The 25,917-nt window shown below is 30.0% G+C and overlaps 1 protein-coding gene across 1 annotated transcript in view; it reads left to right on the forward strand.

The window, feature by feature from the left end:
- The window catches only part of LOC124360491 (protein tipE), a 69,461-nt gene extending 43,553 nt beyond the window's left edge, over positions 1 to 25,908 (forward strand). Inside the window, exon 3 of the mRNA XM_046814165.1 lies at positions 21,604 to 25,908. Coding sequence (XP_046670121.1) covers positions 21,604 to 21,667 — 64 coding nt within the window. The 3' untranslated portion in view covers positions 21,668 to 25,908. The remainder of the gene's footprint in view (positions 1 to 21,603) is intronic.
- Positions 25,909 to 25,917: the final 9 nt, after the last annotated feature.

The following is a 25,917-nucleotide window of genomic DNA, read 5'->3' on the forward strand; positions in this document are numbered from 1 at the left end:
ATTGAGTTAATTAGTCTAGATTTTTATATAGTAATGGACAACACACTCATTTCAAGTAATCTTAAATTTGTAATATAAAGAGCAGTAATTATTACAAAGCTATCAAGTTATCACTTAATATAAGACGTTGAATTATTATTTTCTTAGTGTTTTATTATGTTTATATTGAAGTAATATCATTATAATAATTTATAATATTGCATTATGTATACTGTAGACAGTAATTAACTCCACAAAGAGTTACTATGAAACAGATTTACATACACCACTGTTGTATATTGACGATGGTTTTAAATGTGTAGTCTTTCACCTTATTAATACGTAGTAATGAATAAGAGCTCCTAAATATTTAATATACTGTGCGTTCTGTAACAGAAATATCTTTGTCTCGAAATTTAGACAAATAAAAATCTCTCAAGACAAAAATGTAATTTGTATAGATTTAATGTACTAATGGAAATTGGTCTTCTTCTATAAAATCATGTTAAATTTGAAGTAGTTTTATTGATAATGTTAAAACAATATTAGTTTTGATAAATAATTTAAATATCGAGTAAGAAATAATAGAAATGTGTATTGAATTGTATTGTTATTTGCAGCAAGGAAATTGGTTTCGATGTTACATTTATTTTTCAGGATACCAGTTTATGTTTGATGATAGTGTTTTAGTCTGTGGGGAGTTATTCAAGAGTTTTATGACAGCTAGGACACCGCTTACTCTTTTAGCTTACATATTAACGTAGCCCGAACTATTATTTAACCATTTTCCTTTTAGATGAATAGCTCATTTAACTTAGAAGATAAATAAGAAATCCAATAATTTGCGTTTAATTAACTCATATGAACTGAAATTTAAAGTTTGTAAACGGACTACAGACAACCTTTGGTTGTGAACCAAATGAATATCATTTTAAAGTAGAATATATGATAAGGTTAACTTAAAAACGGATGGTGATATGTTTGTAAAATAGTTTTAAAACTTTTCTGTTGGATAAAACTTCACCCGCACCAGCCAGATAGAAATGAGACAGTGACCACCTGTTGCTCTTCATTGGTATTGTACCATATTTGACACCGGGCAGTGGTTATAGCAACCCATCGCTCGAGATTTATTGTTAGTGTCTAGAGCCGCATTCCGTCGCTCATGTTGGAGATAGAGAATAACAAGAATATTAGGCATTCAATACGTTTAAGATGCAGAACAACAAAATTGGCTGTTGAATATGTTTTAGATGGAGAAAAAGAACACAATTGACCGTTGAGTATGTTTCAGATATAAAATCACAAGAAAATTGACCGCTCAATATATTTGAGGTGCAAAATGACATCAAACTTATCCATTAAAAATGCTTGAGATGCAGAATAACAAAAAAAAAAAAAAAAAAAAAAAAAAAAGAAAAAAAAAGGCCGTTGAATATATTTTTAGATAGGCTAACACAATTTAATATGTTTCAAATATAGAATTACAAGACATTTTACCGTCCATATGTTTGAGATGGAGAATAACAAGACAATTGGCCTTTGAATATATTTTTATGGAAAATAACATCAAAACTGAACGTTGAATATCTCCTAGATAGAGAATAACAAATCAGTTGACCACTCAGTATTTTATTATATATGCAATTACAGTGACATGTATTAAATAAATAATACAAAGGAAAGCTCTAGTGAATAAATTATTCCGTATTAGAGAATGTGTTCTTGTTTATTACCTTCAAACTAAACATTTTAAGATGAAATCTTGTGATAGGAAGAAAAGGAAAAGGTTTAAGATTATAGTGGGAATTTAGCGTACCCTGATTTTGAAAATGTCTCATAATAACGACTGTCCGTGGTCACTGTTACATACATATAAAACCGATTATGATCAAACCTGATAAGTAGATGCAACTTGTAATAGATTCCAGACAATTGCTACACCAAAATGTTTTATAATCCTATACCTATGACAGGAATGAACAAAAAGGCATGATATACAATGTCTTAAAACTAAAATTGTCTCTAAGCGGTTCGAACGATTTTGATAACAATGTTAGTAGATATGAATATGAGGGTTCTAGCGCACTTTTTGGAGTAAAACAGAAAACCAACGGAAAAATACTGTCCATTGAACCATAAACAAATCTGAGAAATCAAAACAGGAAATCACGAATGTAAAATAACCGAATCTATAGCTGTATTTACTGTTCATTGTTTGCTTCTACATTTATAAGCTGTTTTAATGAAAAAAATCCAGAAATCTTAATAAAAAATCTATAAACGGAAATAATGAAATTTGCTAACAATCACACGAGAAGTCGGGGAGAATGTGAGTAAAACCCGCATTCTTTTCAAGAGGTTCTTCGTTTAATTTCTCCAAATGTACTATAAAATCATCGAGGATTTCTGGTTCAAAATCGTAGTCAAATTCAATGTCCAAATAGTGAAAGATTATAGGTAAAAATCTTCTCATAATAAACGTGTGTATTTAAACCTACAAACCTAATGTATTCTTTGAAAAGGAAAATAATTTTGTCAACGGTTCCAAGAGATAAGTAAAAATTTTTATTCTGTTTTCTAAATTCTGTAACAAATTTTGTTTGCTTCTTGTCTCCGTATTGTAATTTCATAAGCAGGTTATTCAAATATGTTTAATTTATTTCGAAAATTTTCTTAGGCTTAGGTCTTTCGTACAAAATTAAATTACAATCTCTACAAACTAATCTTTATCAATAATTTCTCCTCTATTATAAACACTTGTAAACAGTTTGGCATTATACTCTTCCATTTTTACAAAAAGAATAAATGGAAGCTATGGAACTAAGTCTGCCGAGATATAAATTTTTCAGCGCAAATGTTTATGTTTATATTTCAACTACCGAGATAAAAAGAAATGATTTTATTTTATTATTTAACTATTTAGGATATTTTGTCTATGATTACAAAGATTATTCCCGGAAGAAATCGTGATTTTTCATCAGCGAAAGAGTATATTTTTAAAGTTTTAGAAGGAATGAAAGAGAACAATATGAACATCATTAACTACTGAATTTCTCTAATATCGTTCTTAATCACATCATAGGCTAAAATTTTCAGAAACCACAACAACATAACAAATCGCGTTTGTAACAGCATTTTGAAAATCCATATTGATTAATTATATCGTTCTTTGAACCAGAAATATTTGTCAAACTCTTTGTTGTATCAATGACATAAATTGGTCTATTCGCTAAAAGTTCTTTAGGATTATAATACATTTCCATATTTTTGTAGTAAACCTTCTTAAAATCTTGATACATCTGATACATGATTCTGAAAAGACCTCCTGAAATGTTTAAATTTTGTAATTCATTGGATAATAAGAACCATTCAATTTTACTCTGATATTTTTTACATTCAAACTATCAAACTTTGAAGGATTTTTTTCTTGATTATTCTGTCTATCTGTTTGAAAACCTATAATAACAAACTTAGGATTGAAGATATTTCTATAAATATATTGTGATATCGAACGAATAAGTTGTTCCGGAAATACCTTTTTGCTCAATACATTGCCAATCTAGAAAATTTAAACGTGATGTTTTGAGATTTTATAAATTTCATCAATCAACTGAATTTTACTCGTGGTTTTGTAATCAATCATCGGAACTCTAATGAAAAAAACTCGTTAATTGTAATTTTGCCATCAACAGGCATAACATTTCCAGTTGCAGTCTTCAGAATCACATCATCGTCTTCTGCTCTTATAAAACTTAGATAAAATCCTCCTTTATAGATCGGAATAGTAACATTTTCAAAAAAATCCTAAGCCGAAATGTGCTAAATCACCGACCGCTTCAAATTGTCCAAATTTAAAAGTTGATTCAAAACTGTTTGAAAATACATCACTTTTGGAATAACAAATAGTTCCTTTAATTGTGCTTAATTGGCCACAGTTTTCGACTTCTTCTATCAATTTATTGTGTTTTCTTACTTCAATCTTAGAAAATAAAAACGGTATAAAATTATCGATTATCTAACATTATCAGTTTCCAAGATATGCTTGACCATCTTGTTTTGTTAAAGTTCCAGAAATATAAAACTGGAAGTTAGACGAGCAAAAGTTATCTCCCAAAATCAATATTAAACTCAGTTTCTTTTATTCGGTTCATTCAATGTTGTTTACTAATTGGATAGAAATTTTTAAACTCCGCCCTTTCAATATCACTAGCATATTTTCTGTAGTCCGCCATTTAATAGAGAAAATTTAGAAATTTTAAACATCGTGTATCATTTTTTCATCGATCTAATGTACGTTATTTTTATAAGAAAAGATTATAAATTTTAGTAAAATAATTAAAAAGATTAGAGTCATTTTTAATGATCTACTTCGTCATATTCAGGATTCTCTTCCTTAAATTTTTGCGATCTCGGTCACATATTTCAATAAAATCTGCACAGGATAGTAACCGCTATCTATAATATTGTTCCAATCAACTGTATCTTTATTTTCATCCAAAAACTTTATACTCAAGTGTTGATAGAGACAAAGAACAGACATATGATCTTTTAATTGATAATGTATATTTTCTTGAATGAACTCTGGGGACAGAGTTTGATATTTTGCAATGTTATACCAATTCAATTTGTTTACGTATAATCTCATCATATCTTCGGATAATTCATATTTTTGAGAAATGTCATCCCAATGTTCTTTTTCAAATCTCTTTCGTGTTGCATTATAAAAAGATCGAAAGCACTGTAATGTCCCGCCATCTCTATTTATTAAGAAAAAATTTCAAAATCAAGTTTTTATAAATTGGCTCTTTTTAGTGTTACATTCAGCACATTTTCCAGAAATTCTCTTAACTCCATTGATGTTTGCATAAATATTTTATATCGTTTGTTTCAGTTTTTGCCTTACACCTCACACAGTATATGAGCGCCATTTATAAAGGAGAAATTTTGTCATCATAGCCGCCTAGTCCCATTAAATCTGATGTCGATGGCTCTAAAACTTATAACAACATCTTCTTTAAATTTATTAAAGTTTTCTTCTAATTTTTTTGAAATTTTGACAGCATAAGAATCATTGTATTCAACAAATTTATGACCACATATTCTCAAAAGTTTTCGTAGCATCTAAACTAAACTTATCAAAAGACTCTTTAAATTTTAGTAAGTTTTTCATTAATTTCACCAACATCGTCTACTGATCTTTTACTTCTTTCATCAAGTTTTTCATAGACTTCTGTTGTAAAATCTTTAACATGCTGTTTATGATTCTCATAATTTTGTTTTAGTTCATTAAACATTTTAATAGGATCTTCTAATTGAATCATTACAACAACATCAAATGGATTAATTCCTTTACTAACACCGCTAATTCTTTTTCCTTTAAAAATCTAAGGCATTTTTAACATTCGGATCATGTAAATCAACAATATCAATGTTTTCTGATAATTTTAGAGGTTTTAAAATTTGTTCTTTAACAACAACATCATGTTTGTCAATACTAGGTCGAACACCCGACAATTCTTTTCTTATTAGCCAAACTAACATAATTCTTTTCAACTTTGATTGCTTCAGTAATTTCATCAGCTTTTTCGATGTGAGACATTAAATTGGTAAATAATTTTTTTTACACCATCATCAACTTCTTTTTCCAATGTTTTTATTTTATCAGCAACTTCATTTGAAACTCATGAAATTTGCTAGTTTGTTATCATATTCTGCTTTAAAATCTTCAATCTCGACAGCAAACATATCTGAATCTGGAAGGTTTTGTAATAAATTTTCTAACTTGTTATCAAACTCATTTCTCAAACTATCAAAATTCAAACTATTATCTACATTTTTGAATAATTTGTGTTCCAAATACGTCAAAAAATATTTTGTGAATCCATATTTATTAAGTAATAATTTGTTAACAACTTCTTTAAAATCTTTACCAGTACTCAGTTCATTCAAAACAAAAACACATAAATGACCACAAATTGGGGGATCTTTATAGTCTTGAATCTGAGAATCATTGTAGTAGACGCTTGATTTTTTCAAATATTTAATCAATTCTATAGGTGGTTTGTCCTCAATTCTTCCCATACGAATCAAAATAACATGCATTCTTATCATTTTTATAATAACAAATCCCAATGCGTTCCACTTCCCATAATCGAGTCTAAATTCACAATTCCACATTCAAATTTCTTAACTTTTTCAGGTAATGTATCTCTCATGAAGATTCCTCTAAAATGTTTAATATTTTTGCAGATTTCTTCCAATTCTCCGAATGTTAAAGGTTTAAATTTTTTTTTCAATGTTTGATTTCACGTAATTCAAAGTTTTTTCATCTAATCCAGATCCTGTAACATCTTCCAACTCTTTATCTAACCAATTTAAAATGTTTCGAACAATAGGAATCACATCCTTTTTAAACGATTGGAGCAGCTTTACGAACATAAGGAACAACATTTTTAACAACTGGAATATTTTCTCCAAAATCTAATAAATCTTTCAAAAGTCCACCATTTTTAAGTTCTTTCAACTGATTATAAGAAAATTCTATTCTGGTTCCTTTATTGTTTTTCTTATGTTTTTCGAGTTTATTGTATTGTCTATTTGTTAAAAATATCTTATCTTCGCCATTTTTTAGTTGATCTATTTTAAATTGAATACTAACGGGTATTTTCTTCTTAAAAGCGGATTTTATTTTTTCTTTCTGATTTTTGCTGAAATTTACATTCACCTCCATTTATATAGTTAAAATTTCAAGTTCTCTTCGATTCCCATTCCTAGTTTTCTCTTCAAAAAACATTGCTCCAGCTGTTGGAAGCGCAACAAATCTTTCACCTAAACTAGCATCTTTTGATAAAAATCTATCCATTGCCTTATCTTGCAAAACTTTATCTGCGATATGTCTGGAATTTGTGTCTCTATGTTTTGCATAAAAAATATCGTGTTCCATAGCAGCTTGATCTAATTTATTTATACCAGGATACTCCTCTTTTTAGTCTTTTTTTCGAGTTTTGTGCCAGGCCCCAGATACTGATAAGTTGGTACGTGTAATTCAAAAGGTAAATTGTTGATAAAATCATTCAAAAGTCCACTACCCTCAATCATAGATGAACTTATTGCCGGCAAAATTCGTTTTAAATATTTAATTCCATCAGGTTTTTCAATCATTTCATCAAGTTTTGTTCGAAATAAAATCTTTAATCGCTTTCTTTTCGTTCAAAAAATTGTTGTTTCCAGCCTTCTCTTGAGCATAAATATAATTAATAATTCCATCGAGTTTTTGTCAAATCGTCGATATATCTGTATTCAATCTTATTATCACTGTATTTTCTCACACCAGATCCTTCGATTCTTTTTTCCCAAATTGGTTTAATCAAATTGAGATATTTTTTACCTTTACTTGACTTTGGTTTCTTAGTAGATGGATCATTATATTTTTGTAAATTGAATCAGATTTCCATAAAATTTCAGTATACTTTTTCAAGTCTTCTTCAGAATATAAACCGTCTTTTGGAACATCAGTGCCTGTTAATAATCTCCATAAACCTTGAGTTCCCTTCATATGTTTTTTCATTAAATAACTATGTCATTATGTTCAAAATTCACGGGTAAATTTCCAATCATAAAACTTTTCTTTTTTCTGTCCCAATACAAACCAAATTTATCATCCTTTGCTCTAGGAAGAAATTTTTTACCAATTTCACCAATTATTATATCCGTTGTTCCAGGACTTATTGGTTCAACTATGGTAGAGTCTTCAATGATTCGAGGTCTAAATGGTGTTGAAGATGGTAATTTTGGCAATTCAAACTCAGATTCTGGTATCGAAATATCAGCAAATTGTCGTACAAAGGAACCAAATTCATCAAATTTTGATTATCGCTTAAAACATTTTCAATTTTGCCCTCAACATTTTTTATTGCAGATGTTTACAGGTTGATTAATTTTTTGAATAAATTTCTTGTTCTTTTTCATCAATTCGAATCTGTTCTTTAAATTCTTTGATTAATTTCTTTTCTATTTGATCAAGTTTTTTTGCTTCTTCAGAAGTTACGTTCGCCATTTATTTAGGACAATTTTGAAACGTAAACGTGGAACGTGGAAACGTGAACACGAAAACGTGAACGTGGAAACGTGAACACGAAACGTGAAAACGAGAACACGAAACGTGAACACGGAACGTAAAACGTGAACGTGGAACGTGGAAACGTGAACACGAAACGAGAACACGGAACGTAAAACGTGAACGTGGAACGTGGAAACGTGAACACGAAACGAGAACACGAAACGTGGAACGTAAAACGTGAACGTGAAACATGAACGTGAAACATGAACGTGAACGTGGAACGTGAACGTAAAAACATGAAAACAACTAGATTATCACACGTTTTATATTGGAAAATTTATTCAAATATTTGCCATTTTTTAGGCTTCAAAGTTAGATTAATAGTTAAAAATCCGTAGTCTTCCTTCCAAATTTTATCACACAATTCATTAAAGTGGTTAAAACTCATATCAGATCCAACATAATTGTTGTAAATCTTTCTCGAATAGTGATCGTCTTGCTTTAAAAACACACAACATATTCAGGTTATTTCTTATAACTTGTTTATCAACCTTTGAAAAGCATTGAGAAAGATAGATACAAGATATGTTTTTGTGACGAGACATTACGAAATATTCCTTAATAACGTCCTGATTTTCCAAAATACAATCATCAAAAACGATTAACGAATTGGGTTTACATTCGCTTAACGGAACTATGTCCTCAGAAGCATTATAAAAATATGATATTTTCTTACTTAAGTTCTTCTCAATATTTTCAAATCTTTCTTGTAATTTTTTTATAGGCGTCTTGTTCTAAACATTTACTAAAGACGTACAAATTGGAAATAAGGAATCAACCTATTGTAGATAAAATTCAATAATAAAGTTGTTTTTCCCACATCCACTTGAACCAACAATTAACCAATCTGATTGGTTGATCTTTCTTATTTTCTTCAAAACGTTTGAAGTTTTATCTGATCTTTTTGCTTTAAAAATTTCTCCATTTAAATAGAAGATTTTCATCTTGAAGCAACGCTTGCGAAAATGAAGCTGTTTCAAGTTGACTTCAGAAAGCTCTAAATTAGTTTTAAACTTGGAACATCCTATACACTTAGAGGAAGAATCAAAATTATTTTATCGGTTTAAGCGGTTTTTATTCTGACAATTTTGTAATAAATATTAGTGGAAAGTTCTCCTTATTGTATAGGATTTAGTGAGAAGAACATAACAAAATATTATGGTTTAAACAAAGGATATTATACTTTCGATCAAATTAAAAATTCCCTTAAAAAATTATCTGAAAACATTCAAACAATCAGATAAATCTTTAAACTTTGACGAAAACAAGTTTGAAATGCAAAAAAATTATCTCTCTAAATAAAATTCAAATAAAATCACCAGTAAGAATAATGTTTTCAGCAATTATTGTAGATTTATTAGGGTTTGTTCAAGAAACTATTGAGCCAAATCAGGTATATTTAGGAAATAAAACGCCAAAATTTAGACCGTTTGATGTAATTGAAGTACATTGTAATCTCGTTGAACCTAGTTTTGAAAATCATACCGAACATCTTCACAAAGAATCTGAAATTTTGTACACTTTTTTTCCCAAGTGTTGCTTATGGATCAAAAATTAGTGAAAAACCGAATGAAATAGACTATATCCAATTAGAAAAAATATGAAAAGAATTCAAAAAAATCGTCTTAACTGTTCAAGACTCTGAAGGAAATTTATTGAAAAATGAGAGTAAAACTACAATTTACTTAAGATTGTTGAAGCAACGGACATGAATCAAGGGGGTCTAATTGAATAGACTACCTTTAAAACTTTCAAGAAAAGACTAGAAGATATACATTTTCAAGGGTATCGAATCGCGACTCTTACAAAAAATTACATCCAGACACTATTTTCGAACCTTTACACTCAAATAATAGCTTGTTAAATTTTTTTCTATCTAAATGGAGTCAGTTGTAGACCTACTCAATAATCAACTAAAATTCAATAACAAACATATCTTTACGATTGTTGACGAAAACAATGTGATCTGGTTTAAGGCTAAAGACGTAGCAAAAATTCTAGAATATGAAAATACTATGCAAACGATCAGAATAAACGTTGACGAAGATGATAAAAACTTCTATTTTAATCTAAATATAAGGGGGGCTATAAATAGCTTACCTTCAAACTTCCAAAATAACACTGTTTTCGTTAATGAATCTGGACTTTATTCTATTAATTTTTGAGATCGCATAAACCAGAAGCGAAATTGTTTAAAAATTGTGTTACGAAAGAAGTATTACCTTCCATTAGAAAATTTGGTGAGTACAAACTTGAAAACAAAGATTAAATATTTAGAGGACGAAGTTAAACACTTGCAAATTAAAGATGAAATGAAATCATTGAAAATAGAGAATCAAAGAATTGCGAATGGAATTAATGAAGAGAGATATATGGTATGTAAAGATTTTGATAAGAAAAAACACCATGTTTTTGTGTTAATTAAGAAGAATCACATGTGGGAATGGCCTTATTACGTTATCAGAGCTCAGAAAACGAGAAATACCAAACCGATTAAAACATCTAAAAATAAATTATCCTGAATTAGAGATTTTGTTCATTGATGACGAACCAAATTCTATCAATCTGTATAACAAATGAAAGAATCTTTGAATATTTTATACAACGGAAATAATTTTACTACAAATATGGCAGAATCTCGACTGATTTATAGAATATCTAAATTACACGATGAAAATGTTTCTAAATTTTACTAAAAAACTCTCGATTTATTATATTTTGTTTGTAAATGTTTTAGCATAACTAGGTAACCCATCGTAGAATTTTTTTTTCATATTCACAAGGCATTTCGTTTTTTATAACTTTCGCTGAAAATTTTTTTAGCACAATCTTTGCAAAAAGCATCTTTTCTATCTTTACTATACTGCCAGTTATTAAATTCAGAAATTAATTTTTAATTTCTTTACAAAAGTAACAATTTTTTTTCTTTCTAAAGTTAATTTTGTCCATTTTAACGTATAATTCCTTACAATAACAGTCTTTTCTATTCTCTTCTTGACGCTTTGTACATTTCTTTTGAGACTCCATTTATATAGAACAAATAATTATTACACGATGAAAATGTTAAACTCTTGAATTATGATATTTTGTTTGTAAATGTTTTTGATAATTATTTAACCCATTTTATAGTTCTTCCACATTCACATTGAGTATCTTCATAATATAATCTATGGTGATTTCTTCTTTACACAATCTTTACAATATGAGTCTTTCTTATCTCTACTATTAGTGATGACTATTAAACTCTGAAATTTTTTTAGTTTCTTTACATTTAAGACATTCTTTCTCTTCCAAAGTTAATTTTTCTATTTTATCATACAGCTCTTTATGATACTTCCTATAACAATCTTTACAATTATAAATAATTCCATCTTTTCTATAGTCTTATCTTCATAAAATTCTTCAAAACCTTTTAATTCTTTGCACATTGAACATTTCTTTTGGGCCTCCATTTATATAGAAAAAATCTTTGACTTTCTCAATTCATATTCATAAAACTTTCCGGTTATTTCTTCATTATTTAAATCTTTTATACTATAAGTTACAGGATCTGTGTTATTAATTTGATAAATCACAAAGATTTCTCTTGACCAATTGTTCTTATATTTGTTCGAAAAATGTTTGTTTTTTTACTAACAATTCTTACATGATCATCGACTTTAAATTTAGTTTTCGTGTGAATTTCAGGTGGAACATACTCGAAAACTGTCTCTAATAACTCCTTTTCGGCATCCTTATCTACGTCTTTAGGCTTCATTTTGATTGTGCTGTGAACAGTATCGTTATATTTCTTTACGATTTCTTGAAGAATATCGATCCATTTAAAGTTTTTATTAATCTCAAAAATTTACTTTCATTCTCTCATTTTGAGTTCTGTTATATCTCTCTACAATACTTGATTTCTCTTCGTTTTCAGTATGATAAATCTTAATGTTGTATTTCCTCAAAAACATCGTTAAATTCTTTATTTTTAAACTCTAAACCCTTATCTGTATGAAGTAGGTTAGGAGGTTTGTGATTGATCCTTATGGCATCTTTTACTATATCTTCGAAAGCTTTTTGAAACATCCTTGCCGTTTTTTCTTTTGATAGCTCTTGACCAAGCATATTTTGAGAAAGTATCAATAACATTTAACATATACTTGAATCCATCATTTTGATCCGAATAGTTAGACATTATAAAACTAAATCTGCTGCCCATAAATCGTCAATTCCTAAAGTTATAATTTTTCTCTCTTTTTAAACTTTTTTCGTACTGGTGCATGAATTTCTCTTAGCTTCAATCTCGATTTCTTCCTTATTCTTAGATTCTTTCTTTACTTGTTTTTCATTTGGATTCTTTATAAATTTACTCTTATTTGTCTTACATTTTGAACATTTTGCTGCAATTCTATACAATCCGTTTTGAGTTTGAAACGATTTTTAGAATCTATATTTTTCGTTTTTTTCTTGCATTTGTGGCAGTGAATCAAATCATCTTCCATTTACATGTCAAAGTTTCCAAGTTTATTTAACTCATCTAATATATCAGATTTTGCTTCATTTTTATAGCATAAGGTACTGTATCGATCTTATTTTCTTAGGACAATTCTCTTATCATCTTTAGCGTTTAGTGCCAGTTTGTTTATGGTGATGGTATACAATTCATGTTTATAGCTTTTTATTACAGTCATCTCCCTAAATTCTTCTTTATCTTCGAACAAACATCTCTTCAAGTTTTCGATATTTATTGTTTTATTTACAACGCTTCTCTTAATTCCTTTTACACCTAACTGGATTTTTGTCTAGATATTTGTACGAGTACATCTTTGATCTTAAACCACAAAATTCTTCTAAAAACTTCGCTATTTAGTTCGTCTTTGAATTTTCCTATGACTTTCTTATTTTTAGTAGTGAAACATTCGTGATCTTTTGGATAATCGCTCGTATCAAAGTCATTCAAATTTTCTTTAATAATTTTTGTAAGGATCACGTTTTTAATTCTAGAAAAATAACTGTCTGTATCCATGTAACACAGATTCAAATCTGGATCAAACTTCTTTAATTTATCGTTATAAAACTCGTACATTAGCAATTTTGAGAGGTCGAGAAACTGAAAATCCTATGTAAATCGGTTTGTTAAATTTAACCTTTTGTTTGTACATGTGACTCGCTATACAGTTGTCGTCAAAGATATTGAAACATTTGAAATTCGTTTTCTTAGCTTGTTTCATTGAAAATTCTTCGTTTCCTAGTTTAATATCACATCTATTTCTTACATTTTCCATCGATTTTCCAAAAAACCGAGTTGTTCATAAGCTTATAAAAGTCCTTCTCAAAGTCACTTATAGCCTTGGTTCTCATACTAGTATTAAAATCGATATATTCTTTCATGAAAGGTTTCTGATCAAACGCAATAACCCTATTCACATGTTTTAACACCATTCCTTGTTCCAGATAGAATTTCAAATTTCTCGAATGAACAACGTATTCAGTTTTATCTAATAGAGTGTGCACAACTTATTTTTATAATGTTCGGGAGCAAGAGGCAAATCCTTGTGATGTTCGTGTAAATTCTTCGGATATTCTAGATCGACTTCAAGAATATAGCCATAATCTTCGTCGCCAGTGAGTTCCAAAATTGTTTCTTGCCATTCTGCTGTTGTATACGTTTTAGGATCCATCCACTTGATATCGTTATATGGTAAATTTTGCATAAGCCCGTAGCCATAAAGGTTATTGGCATCGACGTACAACAAATAGTTTTCGGGCTTTGTCTTATCAAAAATCTTTTAAATATTTGTTATTTGCTTTCACATATCGTTTAATACACTGAGAAATGCCTCCGCGAATACCTTTTTCGATCATCAAATACATATTATAATCACTAATTAATTGTAATTCTATCTTCGTTAATTTTAACATAGCATCCCAAGCGAGACTAGGAGCAGTTAGATAATGAGCTGGATCAAGTTTATAGCAATTCAAACAAATATTCCTAAAATTTTCAAAGATATCAGCGAGCAATAGAACATCTTGAATGTTATAGAGATCGGAGTAATTTCCTAGATTTTTCTCTTTTAATTTGTTCCAAACATTTAAGTAGTGTTGAAATCTTTCTCAGATATGCTCTCGTCTGTCAAAAGTGAATAGAAATCTTGAATTCTCAATTCTTCTGTGTAATCAAGTTTTTCAATACTGTCGATAAATTCGTAAGGAAATATGCCTTTTCCAGATAGAATTTTAAAGATTTCTTCTTCGTCATTTGGTTGTCTATCTAGAATTGCGTTCAGACCATCTTGTATAAAATGATTTGTATGCTTGAAATCATCTTTTTTGAGGTTTTTAGCTAACTTTTTCTATAGACGATGCCATAAATCTGAACGTATCTACGAAAGAAAACTTGATGAACTTTCTTGGTTTATCATCTTCAAACTCATACCCCATATCCTGAATTTACTGAATAATTTATATATTTCTCATCTGTGTTTGCGATCAAATCAACATTACCATACTGTTTTAGCCAATTCTTTTATGTACAAATGAGCATCGTAATTTTGACATATTGTGGCAGAAAACGGGAATATTTTGAGAAAATTTGAGATTCAAGTTACAAGATAAATGAGCAGCACCTCGAAATTTACCTGTTAAATGACAATGATCTCGTACTTTTTTTTCTTGTTTGATTATCAAAACCCTCACATTCACAAATATGACAAAGACTGGAATTTTGATACGAAATTTCTCTTCTTCTTCGGTCAATTTCATAGGTATTTTATTCTTAGAATTATATTTTTTAGCTATGTATTTCGATAATTTATTGAGCTCTTCAAACAATTGTTTTGGAACATTCGGCAAATCTTCTTCATTTTTGGCTCGATAACATATCGGTTTTGTACATGCGATTTGTCACAATTGACACTAAATATAGAGTAAAACCATAAGGAATGTGCTTCTGAATCTTGGTTGTAATCGATCTTTGTGGATTGTTCTTGCATGTCGGAATTTTTTCTAATATGCTTTCAAAATCCATATAAATAACGTAAGGATGAGAAAATTTCTTTTGATAATTAGTAAATGTTGTTGTTTGACCTGGAAACGGCATAATTGGCTTACAAACTTCGTGTTGCTTGCAAATTTCTAAATGATCTGTTAAATCTCCAGATTTGTAGAAATGGCTTAAAAACATCTTCTGCATAGAAATTTTTTTATTTTTACACTTAGATAACTGAGAAAATACAAGTTTGTTTAAATCTGTTATCAAAACATAATGAGATTTTTCATCTTGTTTTACATACAATAAATTGATTTCTAATTTGGCGTCATAAACTTCTGAAATTTGCAACGGAACAATATTGAGTTTTTCATCAAAAACTATAGACATTTACAGACATTTTCGGATAATTATACTTTGCTTTACTGCTTCGTTTTTTCAAATAATTGTATATCTTTTAAAGACATAGGATAGTAGTACCCAGAAAATATTTCATTGTTCACGAATTTTTTGTATTGCTTTGCGCGTTCACAGTCTCTTTCGGGGTTTTTTTCAATAGCACATCTGATTTGAGTAAATAAAAGCAAAAATCATCTTTATTTTTTATATTTACACAAGCTTTCTTTACCTTGATCTCTTGTGGTAAATCGATATATGATCCTGCGTTCATAAATTCGTGTTTATTAAGGCTCAAAACTAATTGTTTACAACTTTTGAATGTCCATCCAGAACCTCTATTTGGAATGATTTTGTTTGTTCTCGATGGGTTAATTTGTTAAACTGTTTAGAAATAAAGTCGTTTACATCGAAGATTTCGTCTGATTTTATAGTAAAATACATTGGGCAAATTTGCGTTTCACCTTCACTAAAGTTCGTTCATATTCACATTCCAAAGAGATATATCCTTTACAGTTTTTTCACAGTTTCTTGAAATTTTTCTATTAAACTCTTAAATCTCTGGCCGCAAAATAGAAAGATATTTGTAAAGTGGCATGAAATTATCGTTTAAAATTCGTTAAAATGTATTGCTTGAAAAGACCGTGTAATAGACGATAAAACTTCTACATCAATGATATTTTCAGATTTGTGTTTATCAATTTCTTCGATCATTTCAGACTTTGTTTTATCATTAGTTTTCGATAGCAAATTTTTTCAGCGATTGAATTAATTTTTTCATCATTAAATAGATTGAGATTTTTCTTTTCAACTTTGAAATTTTCTCTTTAATTCTCGTAATTGTTCAATATTGAACATCTTTTCGTGATCGTCAATTTGATTTTCTTTGGCCCATTGTCTTAAATGATTCAATTCCTTGTAGTAAATGTCTTTGTTCTTTAAGTGAATCTTTGAGTTGTAATGTCGATCGAAGTTTCTTCTTAAAATTTCTTTTTTGCAGAATGGACATGACATTTTGTCACCCGCCATTTATTAAGGAAAATTTTGAATGCTTCAATTTTCACTATTTAGTAAAAATATCTTTTTTATTAAGGAAAAATCAACTTTTATGGTTAAAATCCGCAATAATTCAGTAGATTTTAAGGATTTTTCAAAAAACTCTAGTGTGTTTGCACATTAAGATGCGCGATTTTGACCCTAAAAACCGTGTTTTTAGGGTCAAAACCCCGGGATTTTGTATTTAAAAAATGTTGATTTTCAATTTTGTTACTAAATTTTCTTCCTACTAAATAATGGAGCTACTAAAGGAGCTGAATGAAGTTGGTGAACTAAGATTCAAAGAGTATAAGAAATTAATGGAATTAGAAGAAAAAAAGAAATATAAGATTTTGAATTTGGAGAAACTGAAAGATAAATTTTGGGATGACTATAATTGCCGAGTTAGAAGATTATAAAGTACACTTGCCGAACAGATTTTTGACTGTTTTGGATGAAAAAAAGATTAAAGAATTGAACAAAAATGAAAAATTACACTTTGGTTGTTACTGGAAAGAAGACTATTAAAGATAAAGACTGTGTTACAATTAACTTCGTGGAATAAAGATTTCGAAGATTTCTGGATTTTTTCATTTAAAACAGCTTAAGAAATTAGAAGCCTACAATGAACAGTAAAACAGCTATAGATTCGGTTATTTAACATTCGTGATTTCTCAGATTTGTTTATGGTTCAATGGACAGTATTTTCCTATGGTTTTCTGTTTACTCCAAAAAGTGCGCTAGAACCCTCATATTCATATCTACTAATGTTACTGTCACATATATGCATTAGATGCATGCTTAGAAAGCTTAAAAATTTAATATACTTTTATTTTTTCAGATAAGCTATTTAGCTCAATTTTTGGGAGAAATTCATTTTAAACGCAGTACAAACAAATGATAAGATTTTCGTTCAATGACATGAGTACATATAAGTAGGCCCTACCTTCAAAATATTTTCATATTCTCTACATTATTTTTTATGAACAAGATATTTAGAACCAATTTACTAGAACAGTATGTTAATGAGTTTGGATAAATCTATCAAAACAGTTTCCATAGTAGTAAATATAATTAACGGTAAGTTTAGTATTAACGATTAAAATTTTTAACATATGTGCCTTATGAGTAAATTTATAAATTTACAATTTATACAAATATCATAATGTGTAAACTTTATAGTACTTAAGCTCTATCAAACCCACTTATTTCATTTACCTTACCCATTTTGTACATTAGCCAAGACATATTTCAAATTAATAAGTATACTCGTATTTTGAAAACATTCTAACTATACCTATGTTGGTCTTGAAAAAAAAGAATAAAATATGATCCCTTATCTTATTATCACGAAATTGCTAAAAATTATAAGGTGAGGACCAACTGCCCTACCCGAAGATAACCCTACAGGAAATACGAGTAGTAAGTAAAGTTATCTGACGCGCTGACAGGACGTCCCACTGAACAATACAAGACAGTAGTGATCTGTTCTCTAGTCGAGTACACATTCTTTTGATATGGTTCTTATTATCATAGTTCTATCTATTCTTTGCTAAAGTTATTGTAGAATAACTATTTGATTAGCTTTTCAAGAATTCAAGAAGAAAGTATCATTGCTTAGATACATAACTTGACCAAATGCGGGGTAAAATATACAAGTTTCATACTTACAATGTGTATAATGTACATGAAGTTTAAACTTTAAAAGCTATATAACTCAAATCAGTGAATTCATAATTTACTCTTTTTCGGTTTTGTTTTTAGCTGTTTAAAATGTTCCTTTAATGCACAATTTGAAGTATATACAAAAAGGAGCAATTTTGTATCGGGAGTTTTTATAATATTGTGAAGATATTACGATCAAGCGAATACTGTTGCAAAATTACTGAATAGTTTTATGTTTAATTCTAATTGACCTACTAATTATTGTTACTTATTTTGGAGTGTTATACTACCGCTTCCAAAAATATTTTTGTTCAAGTTCCTCTAAACTTTAAAATATGAACAACCATTTTTAAAGTTAGCACAATTTCACGCTTTTAATTAAATTTTGTATCGCTCTTATATATATATATATATATATTTATTTATATTGTTTCATGGTGATTTAAATAAAACAAATGTCTATGAGTCAAAAGAAATTTAGTGTTCATTGACCCTTCATTGAAAATTACCCTCACAGATAAAATAGGATTCTTTTATTTTTTCTCTTTATCTAGACCCAAATGGAACTATTGCACCTAATAGCAACACTACGAGCAGCTCAATGTGTCTGTCACGTTTGCTGTTTCAGCTTTGCATTACATACACAGCAATCTGCGCTACATGACAATCGGAACGGTACTGTATATGTCTATTCCACCTTCTACCTGTACATATATATATACTGTAGGGAGACTGTCCTGGTTCATGCGCTTTTTGTGCATATTCGACAGTGGTCCCGTTCCGAGCCCAAATAATTCTCTTTCTTCCAAATTTTTCAGTGTACAATCGCCCATGTTTGTCTACCCAATAGATCCCAATTGAACTCTTCCGAATAATTTGCTTAAAGTATTCTTAAAGTTTCCGAGACCCATTTTATTAGCATCGCTAACTTTACTTTCTTAAATTTATTCTTTCAAGTTAGTAGATTTTCTACCGGGTTTGATCACGGCAAATCGTTTCCATCACAACATCCGTAAACGAAATTTCAGCATACCTGTACTCTCGAGTAGTGACTCCATAGCAACATACACTTGACTAAGAGCTGAAAAACAGTTGATTAACAAGTAATTAATATGGACACTTTATATAAGACAAGATAAGAAATTAATGTACAATACTGGAAAATTGATAAGATATTTGTGAAAGTGATAGTGATTGTGAAAGATATTGGAAAAGTGATAAGGAATTTAACAATTTATGAAGGGTATAACCATTAATTCTAAATTAGCATCCATAAAATATTTTAAATCGCTTCAATTTTCATGATCTTAAATTCCGTATCTTGTAAGACATTGTAGAAATCAACTACATATAGTCTTTATTATAAAATCTGTTTAACTGACTACGTTGTTTTAAAATTCAAATTGCTAAAAGTATGTCATCGTACACGTAACCATGACGATATGGTATACATTTTTGAAAGTTTAATTTGTGTCTTCTCGAGTACAGGATGTGATAAAAATTGGTTACATAGTTAATCTTATAGTTTTTATAACAGCAACTTTGCTCTTTGATTTGATCTAGAGATTAATTTTCTTTTCTTATACTTCAAATGAAATAATTTTTCAGATTTTAAGTCTGCGAATATAAAAATGATGTATTTTGTTCTCGTTGAGAAATATCAAATAAAAAAAATCATACTGGTTGGTCAAAAAACTGATAATAATTCATTTCGAAGTTAATTTTTTGTGTTGTACATTTTTATATTCATCACTGAGTCAGATTTTTAAATTGTAATCCAACGCATTTTTTATTACCAAGAACCAATCATTCTGTATGAATGATATTAAAATGGAGGAGAACGTAGCGGCGGTTATTTATGCTGACTCATATCTCATTCTTTCAGTAAAATATCAAACCGATTAGTAAACAATCTTTAAATGTTCAACGCAAGATTAGTTTACAGTTTACTCGGTAAAAATACTTTAAAGTACGAATACGCTAAATACTTTAAAAACGTAAATTTTTGCAGTTTTCCTTTAAAAATTTAGGTAATTCCTAAATCTACTTATCCAATGAAGCATTGTGTCAGTTTTTCCTTTATCGCCTTCATCAATTTTCCAGAGAGCACTATTGATTGCAACCTGACTTGCAAAGAGCATATCGTATTTCTGAAGAAGCCCAGTTCATCATGTTTTGCATTTATGTAATTTATTTCATTACAAGTTTAATACCACTAGAATTGAGTGTGAATGTTGAGTTTGGCTCCAATTTACCTTCATATTATTTCAGCGTTTGAAATCTGACGCTGCCACAAACTTCCTGGAATCCAGGAACAATCATGTTCGTCTGAAGTCACCCAAAAAATCGGCGAGAAAGAAGCACTAAGAGGAAGGTGAATTGGAATTAAACTCAACATTCACATTTAATTAGCTCTTCATACTATAGAACTTAGTATTACGCCAAATCTTCTCTCATCTGAGATATCTGGTGGCTTCAAAGGTTTTAAAATTGTAGTAAATTAAGTAAAACCAATTAAATCATGTTAGCTTTCAAAGGTCGAGGCTTTCGATATTTTAGAATATTATTCAAACTTCATACTCGTAAGATACGACAGAAGATATTGACCAATATATAAATTCTCTATTAAAAATAAAATCTTTGCTCTAAAGTTTAAAATTTTAATAATTTGGTTAAAACTCAAACATGAGGCTTGCTGTTTCAAACAAAAGACATTGCCAGATTGCCAGAATCACTTTTGAGAGTTTTTACTCATAAATAAAACAAAGTTAACGATTGATCACTGCTCTTACCTTTCTCCTCATAATGGAAGAAAGCTTTGGTTGGTGGAGCGTGAAACAGTGGACAAGCGAAGCCGAGTGACTGCGTGTTGGGAGGAGAAGCCTTGGCCGCGGTAAGCTTGTTTGTTAATCGCTGTTCCCACCGTCTGCGGCACAATCTCTGGAGCGCAGCCAAAAATTTGGTAAAAGTCTCTTAACGACTTTTAAATGATTTTCACATCTTGCATAAAGTACAACCACTTAAAGGAACTAATAAGTTCCATTTTTTGGTGAACACTAACAATTATAATGCATGGTAATTAAAAGCACTAGCCGATTTTTGCAGGTATTTAATAAGCCCTATAGCTGAAGCTTTATGATAATTTCAAATAACACTGCTTTAGACTACAACATTAATACGAAACATATGAAACTCAGCAAGGTTGTAACTGGGGAATAATGGTTTAGGGATACTTTTTAAGTACATTTCCAATGATGATTACTGGTCACTTTTTTATAAAATGTATTAGTGACTGCGCTGATCGGATCTTTAATCCAAATAGAACACATTTTTTAAACATAGAAGCATTTATCGTTCAACAATGTGACGAAGAGTCATGATCTTGATTTCAGAAACTGAAGATTCCTGCTAACAATAAACGTGACTGTTTCAGGAACCTGAACAAGATGATGACAACTAGTATCCTGACTCCCCCCGGGCCTATAGCAGATGTCTAAGGGTGGGCTACAAGTCTCCAGTCACTGCTTCTGGCGGCCACCCCGCCGCGTTTTGTGTCCAGGTGTCGAACATAGAATCGTTGTATGCGACATAGCGCGGAGAGCCACAACCGAGTAGTACGTTACTAGTTACACTTTTGTTAAAGCTTAGTCAATAATTTCCCAAGACGTTTTATAAATTTGCTCATCAAGTAAGGTTAAGATGTACAGATCGACGTGACGTCATGCACCACCGTTGGCTCCGTTCGCTTGGACTGTGGGACCACTCAAGCATAAATTACGAGTACTTTACAACGTAAATCACATTTCACAGTATTTGTGTATCCTCGGTTCACTTGACGGGAAGTACCACATCACTAGCAGGACCAAAACAGAGTATCCTGTTGTTACCCTGTCACTAGACCATTACAGTGAAAAATAATCAGTTTTTTAATTGAACTTCCTCGTCTACAGCATTTTCGTAACTTGTGATATGAGCACTTCGAAAAGACATGGTTGTAACAACAATAATATATAAAATCAACGGTTATCTTCATACATCTTCATAATAAACAGTTTCTGAAATAAAATGGTACTAACTCACTATCTAAATTATTTATACTTATATGTAGTTTAACATTTTAAATATATGTTCCCCGCAAATCTACAAATTCGACTGAGACCAATTACAATTTAAAAATTTGTTACTCTGTTTATTGGAATTTCATTATTTTCAAGGTTAAATTATCCCTCGAGCCTAACTTACACGAAAGGGGGTGAAGTCTGCGGACGATGATTCAAACCAATTTGCCTGACGCAAGTGGATTGGCTAAATGGTACTGCCCCACAGTACCCCCTCCCTTCCACACAACACTAGCAATAACTCTACTTGTGATATCATTTCATACCAACCATTCGCATTTATTTCTTTCATGTGTTGTTTACAATTGCGTTGTATATACACGAAGCGTCATTATTTATAAAAGGTGTTTTTACATAGAAAGGAATTATTTGTGATGTTAAAAATTAGTATATTATTGTTGCATATTTTTGAAATGTCTGATTAGGAAATACTCTCATAGTGACAAAATACGAATGAATAGTATTGAAAAGTACGAGTATTGCAATGTTTCATTTTAGCTGAAAAAGTAAAAACGCGTCAGATAGTATGTTGCAATAGCACATGTAAGGTTTATGTAAGGTCCTATTGTATTACATGATTGGTTAATAAACCTACGTATTACCTCCACGAGAGATTTTCCTGTTTGAAAAATCATAGAAAAAAAGTCCTCCTTTAGTTTTCGTACAAACGTTAATAATAAAGTAAACTATCTTAACTACTTAATAAAGAAAGATATTAGAAATAAGTCTAAGAGCTCTTAATTTTCGCTCACTTTGCGTCAAATTTTCATTTTTCGTGATTTTAAAAGTGGATAAAATAAAGTTGAAAACACTTCACTCCATTACTGTGGTAAACAAGTTTATTAATTGCATGGTTGGGTGAAATAATCCAGAAAACTTTACCTAATTTGTACGCTAAAGTAAGTGTTACTCGTCCTTATTTCTAAAATATTTTTGTTTTATTACAACGTACTGCAATAAACATTTCTGGTAAAATATACTTTGGTGTCAAAATACTTAATAGGTGGTTGTAAAATATTCATGTTCACATTTGTGTCTTATATATATATTTTTGTAAAACTTCGAATCAGGGACGCTACTACTAAAAAACATATATTCTTTTCAATATAGAGAAAAAATATAAAACTATACTTTGCGCTTTGGGTTGAGCAATTGTTAATATAAAAATAACTAAATCTAATTAAAAATAAATGACGTTGAAATTAATTTAACTAGTATAATATACTTCTTCAACAATCCTATTTCAAATGGGAAAAGAGTTTATAGAGATATGTGGAAAATCCTCATCAGATATGTTCACTGTGGACATTAGAATCTACATGTTACGTAAAGGAAGAGGTATATGTAACATTTTGTTAATACGCTCCATATCCTGTCCTTTTATAAATATTGATGATATTATTGTTAAGTAATGTGTGTTACGAGCAATGAATTTTAAAATATCTCTGCTTTGTCACATAGCGTCAATAGACATAACATAAAGTTATCACACAATTTAATTCTTCCATAAGCGTGTACTCAGTATTTGAACAAAGATTTGATGACTGTTCAGGGAAGTTATACGTTAAGGCTCTAGTTACCCTATGCAATAGCAGTACACTATGTAATCGAGCTTTGTGTAAGCATGTACAGTATGTGTATCGTGTGGCAACAAGCAACGTACTGTAGAGCGACGCTTACACTCTCGACACAGCATATCACCGCGTACTCTAACCAACAGGAGGTCATACCGCTGTAGAACACGAATATCGTTTTCCTATTTAAAATAAGTGTTTCATTGCTTTCACTAGTCTACGAGCTATTTTCAAGAAGTCGCTGTGAATTTAGTTTCCTCGCCGATATAATTTTGAGTGCTATTGGTTGGCTAGAGTACGCCGTAATAATTAACACATTTTGTCAAACTTTAACTATGAGCTGTGCGGACTTGTCACCTACTTGTCACTCCTGTTGCTGCCGAATGTACTGTCAAGTGGTGGCCACATACAATCAGCTGTTCTGTCACGTTCTAGATGTATAACTATCTTATGGTGCTCACCCTATTTCGTTTACTAACTATTCACGTGTTATTGTACAGGTTTCTAATCTTCTAATAATGTGATATTTGTCATCTCTAAGCAATTACTTGGAATCGGTTACCTCGACTGTCTCGCGCAATACTTGTACGCACCAGCTACTGGCCGACAGTACTGTCCTGCAGCCTCAGTGGTGATGAAGCAGGGATCGGTCCCTCCATACTCACAGGTAACAACGGGTGCTGTCTGCCTTAACCCTCCTCCTACTACAATGGCGTTCATTTTAATTTCGAATCCGTATAAAAACAAAGTAAACAAAACCGAATTTTTTCTGCTACACGGTACATTCTGTTTGGCTCAAAAATAGAGATGATTCTTAAACTTTTACACTTGACTGGGAGAAAACAGTTTTTCCATTCTTTTTGCAACATTACAACAAAAACTATTTGTACATTGGGCGTAAAAAGGTCTTAAACCAATTTGACGTTAAAGAAGAGAAACTGTATTTACTATAATATGCAGTAATAACTTAAACCAACCTCTTTTCAGTTTAAGGAGTATTGGTCCAAAATATACAATGTATTTACCACAATTAACCACAGACTTAATGTAGAACAAAAATATTATATTTATTATATTTTTAATATTCCATAAACAATTCTAAAATCTCATACATATTATTTTATTTTATTCTCATTATGCCGATCATACGCATTTAAAATAATCCTATCGTATGGTTAGTTAATATTTACTCGCATTTTTGCACATCGCGTTACAAATTCTTTCTCATTTTTGAGCGAGGTATTTCATGAGTAATTTGAACTTTATTTGTGTATCGTTAAGACAGTTTTTAGAAAATTTTTAACATATTAGTGAACATTCATTGAATATATCTTTTTGATAGAAATCTATCTATTTAAAGATCATAAACAAAAACCAAGTCATTGGTAGAAGTGCATAAGATACATATTCTTCGATAAAAATCCATCCATTTGTTTTACTAATACCCACTTCTTATCAACCAAGTTTTTATAAGATAATCTCTTTTATTGACCAGATAACCTAAAATGCACCACAAATAGGTTTTCTATTTTTTTAAACACATTTCTTCCATAATAATAATTTAAAGGTAAAAATATCCCTTGACTTAAAATCTCTATTTACATATTTTTCTTAAATTTGTAAATAATAAATATTTACTTTCGCGTTGTGCCAGAAGTTAAACTATATAAAAAGAGACACAAAATTGACTAAAATCTTGTAATAGTTTGATGTATATATCTTTATTACGATGTAAACAATGGGAGATGATGGCCACAGGAGATGGAAAGTGCAGACAGTGCCTCGTCTATCTTTAGTCACCCACGCCTTGAGAGTCCTTCCATCGCTAATCTCATCATCTCGTTTTTTGAAGAAATACAAGTGTATTTTCGAAGTTTTCAAATAAAAATCAAAAGCAGTGCTTTTCTATTAAATCTGTACATACATAATTTAATTATAAGACATAGTTTACTTGTTTTGTACATTGCTTTGTTATAAGACTCCACAATGTACCAATGTGTTGTTCCATCTTGCATAATTGTTATTTCATTAAACATGCGCAAACCATTTGTGTAG

The sequence above is a fragment of the Homalodisca vitripennis genome, chromosome 4 (genome assembly GCF_021130785.1).
Source record: "Homalodisca vitripennis isolate AUS2020 chromosome 4, UT_GWSS_2.1, whole genome shotgun sequence".
In the NCBI taxonomy this organism is placed as follows: domain Eukaryota; kingdom Metazoa; phylum Arthropoda; class Insecta; order Hemiptera; family Cicadellidae; genus Homalodisca; species Homalodisca vitripennis.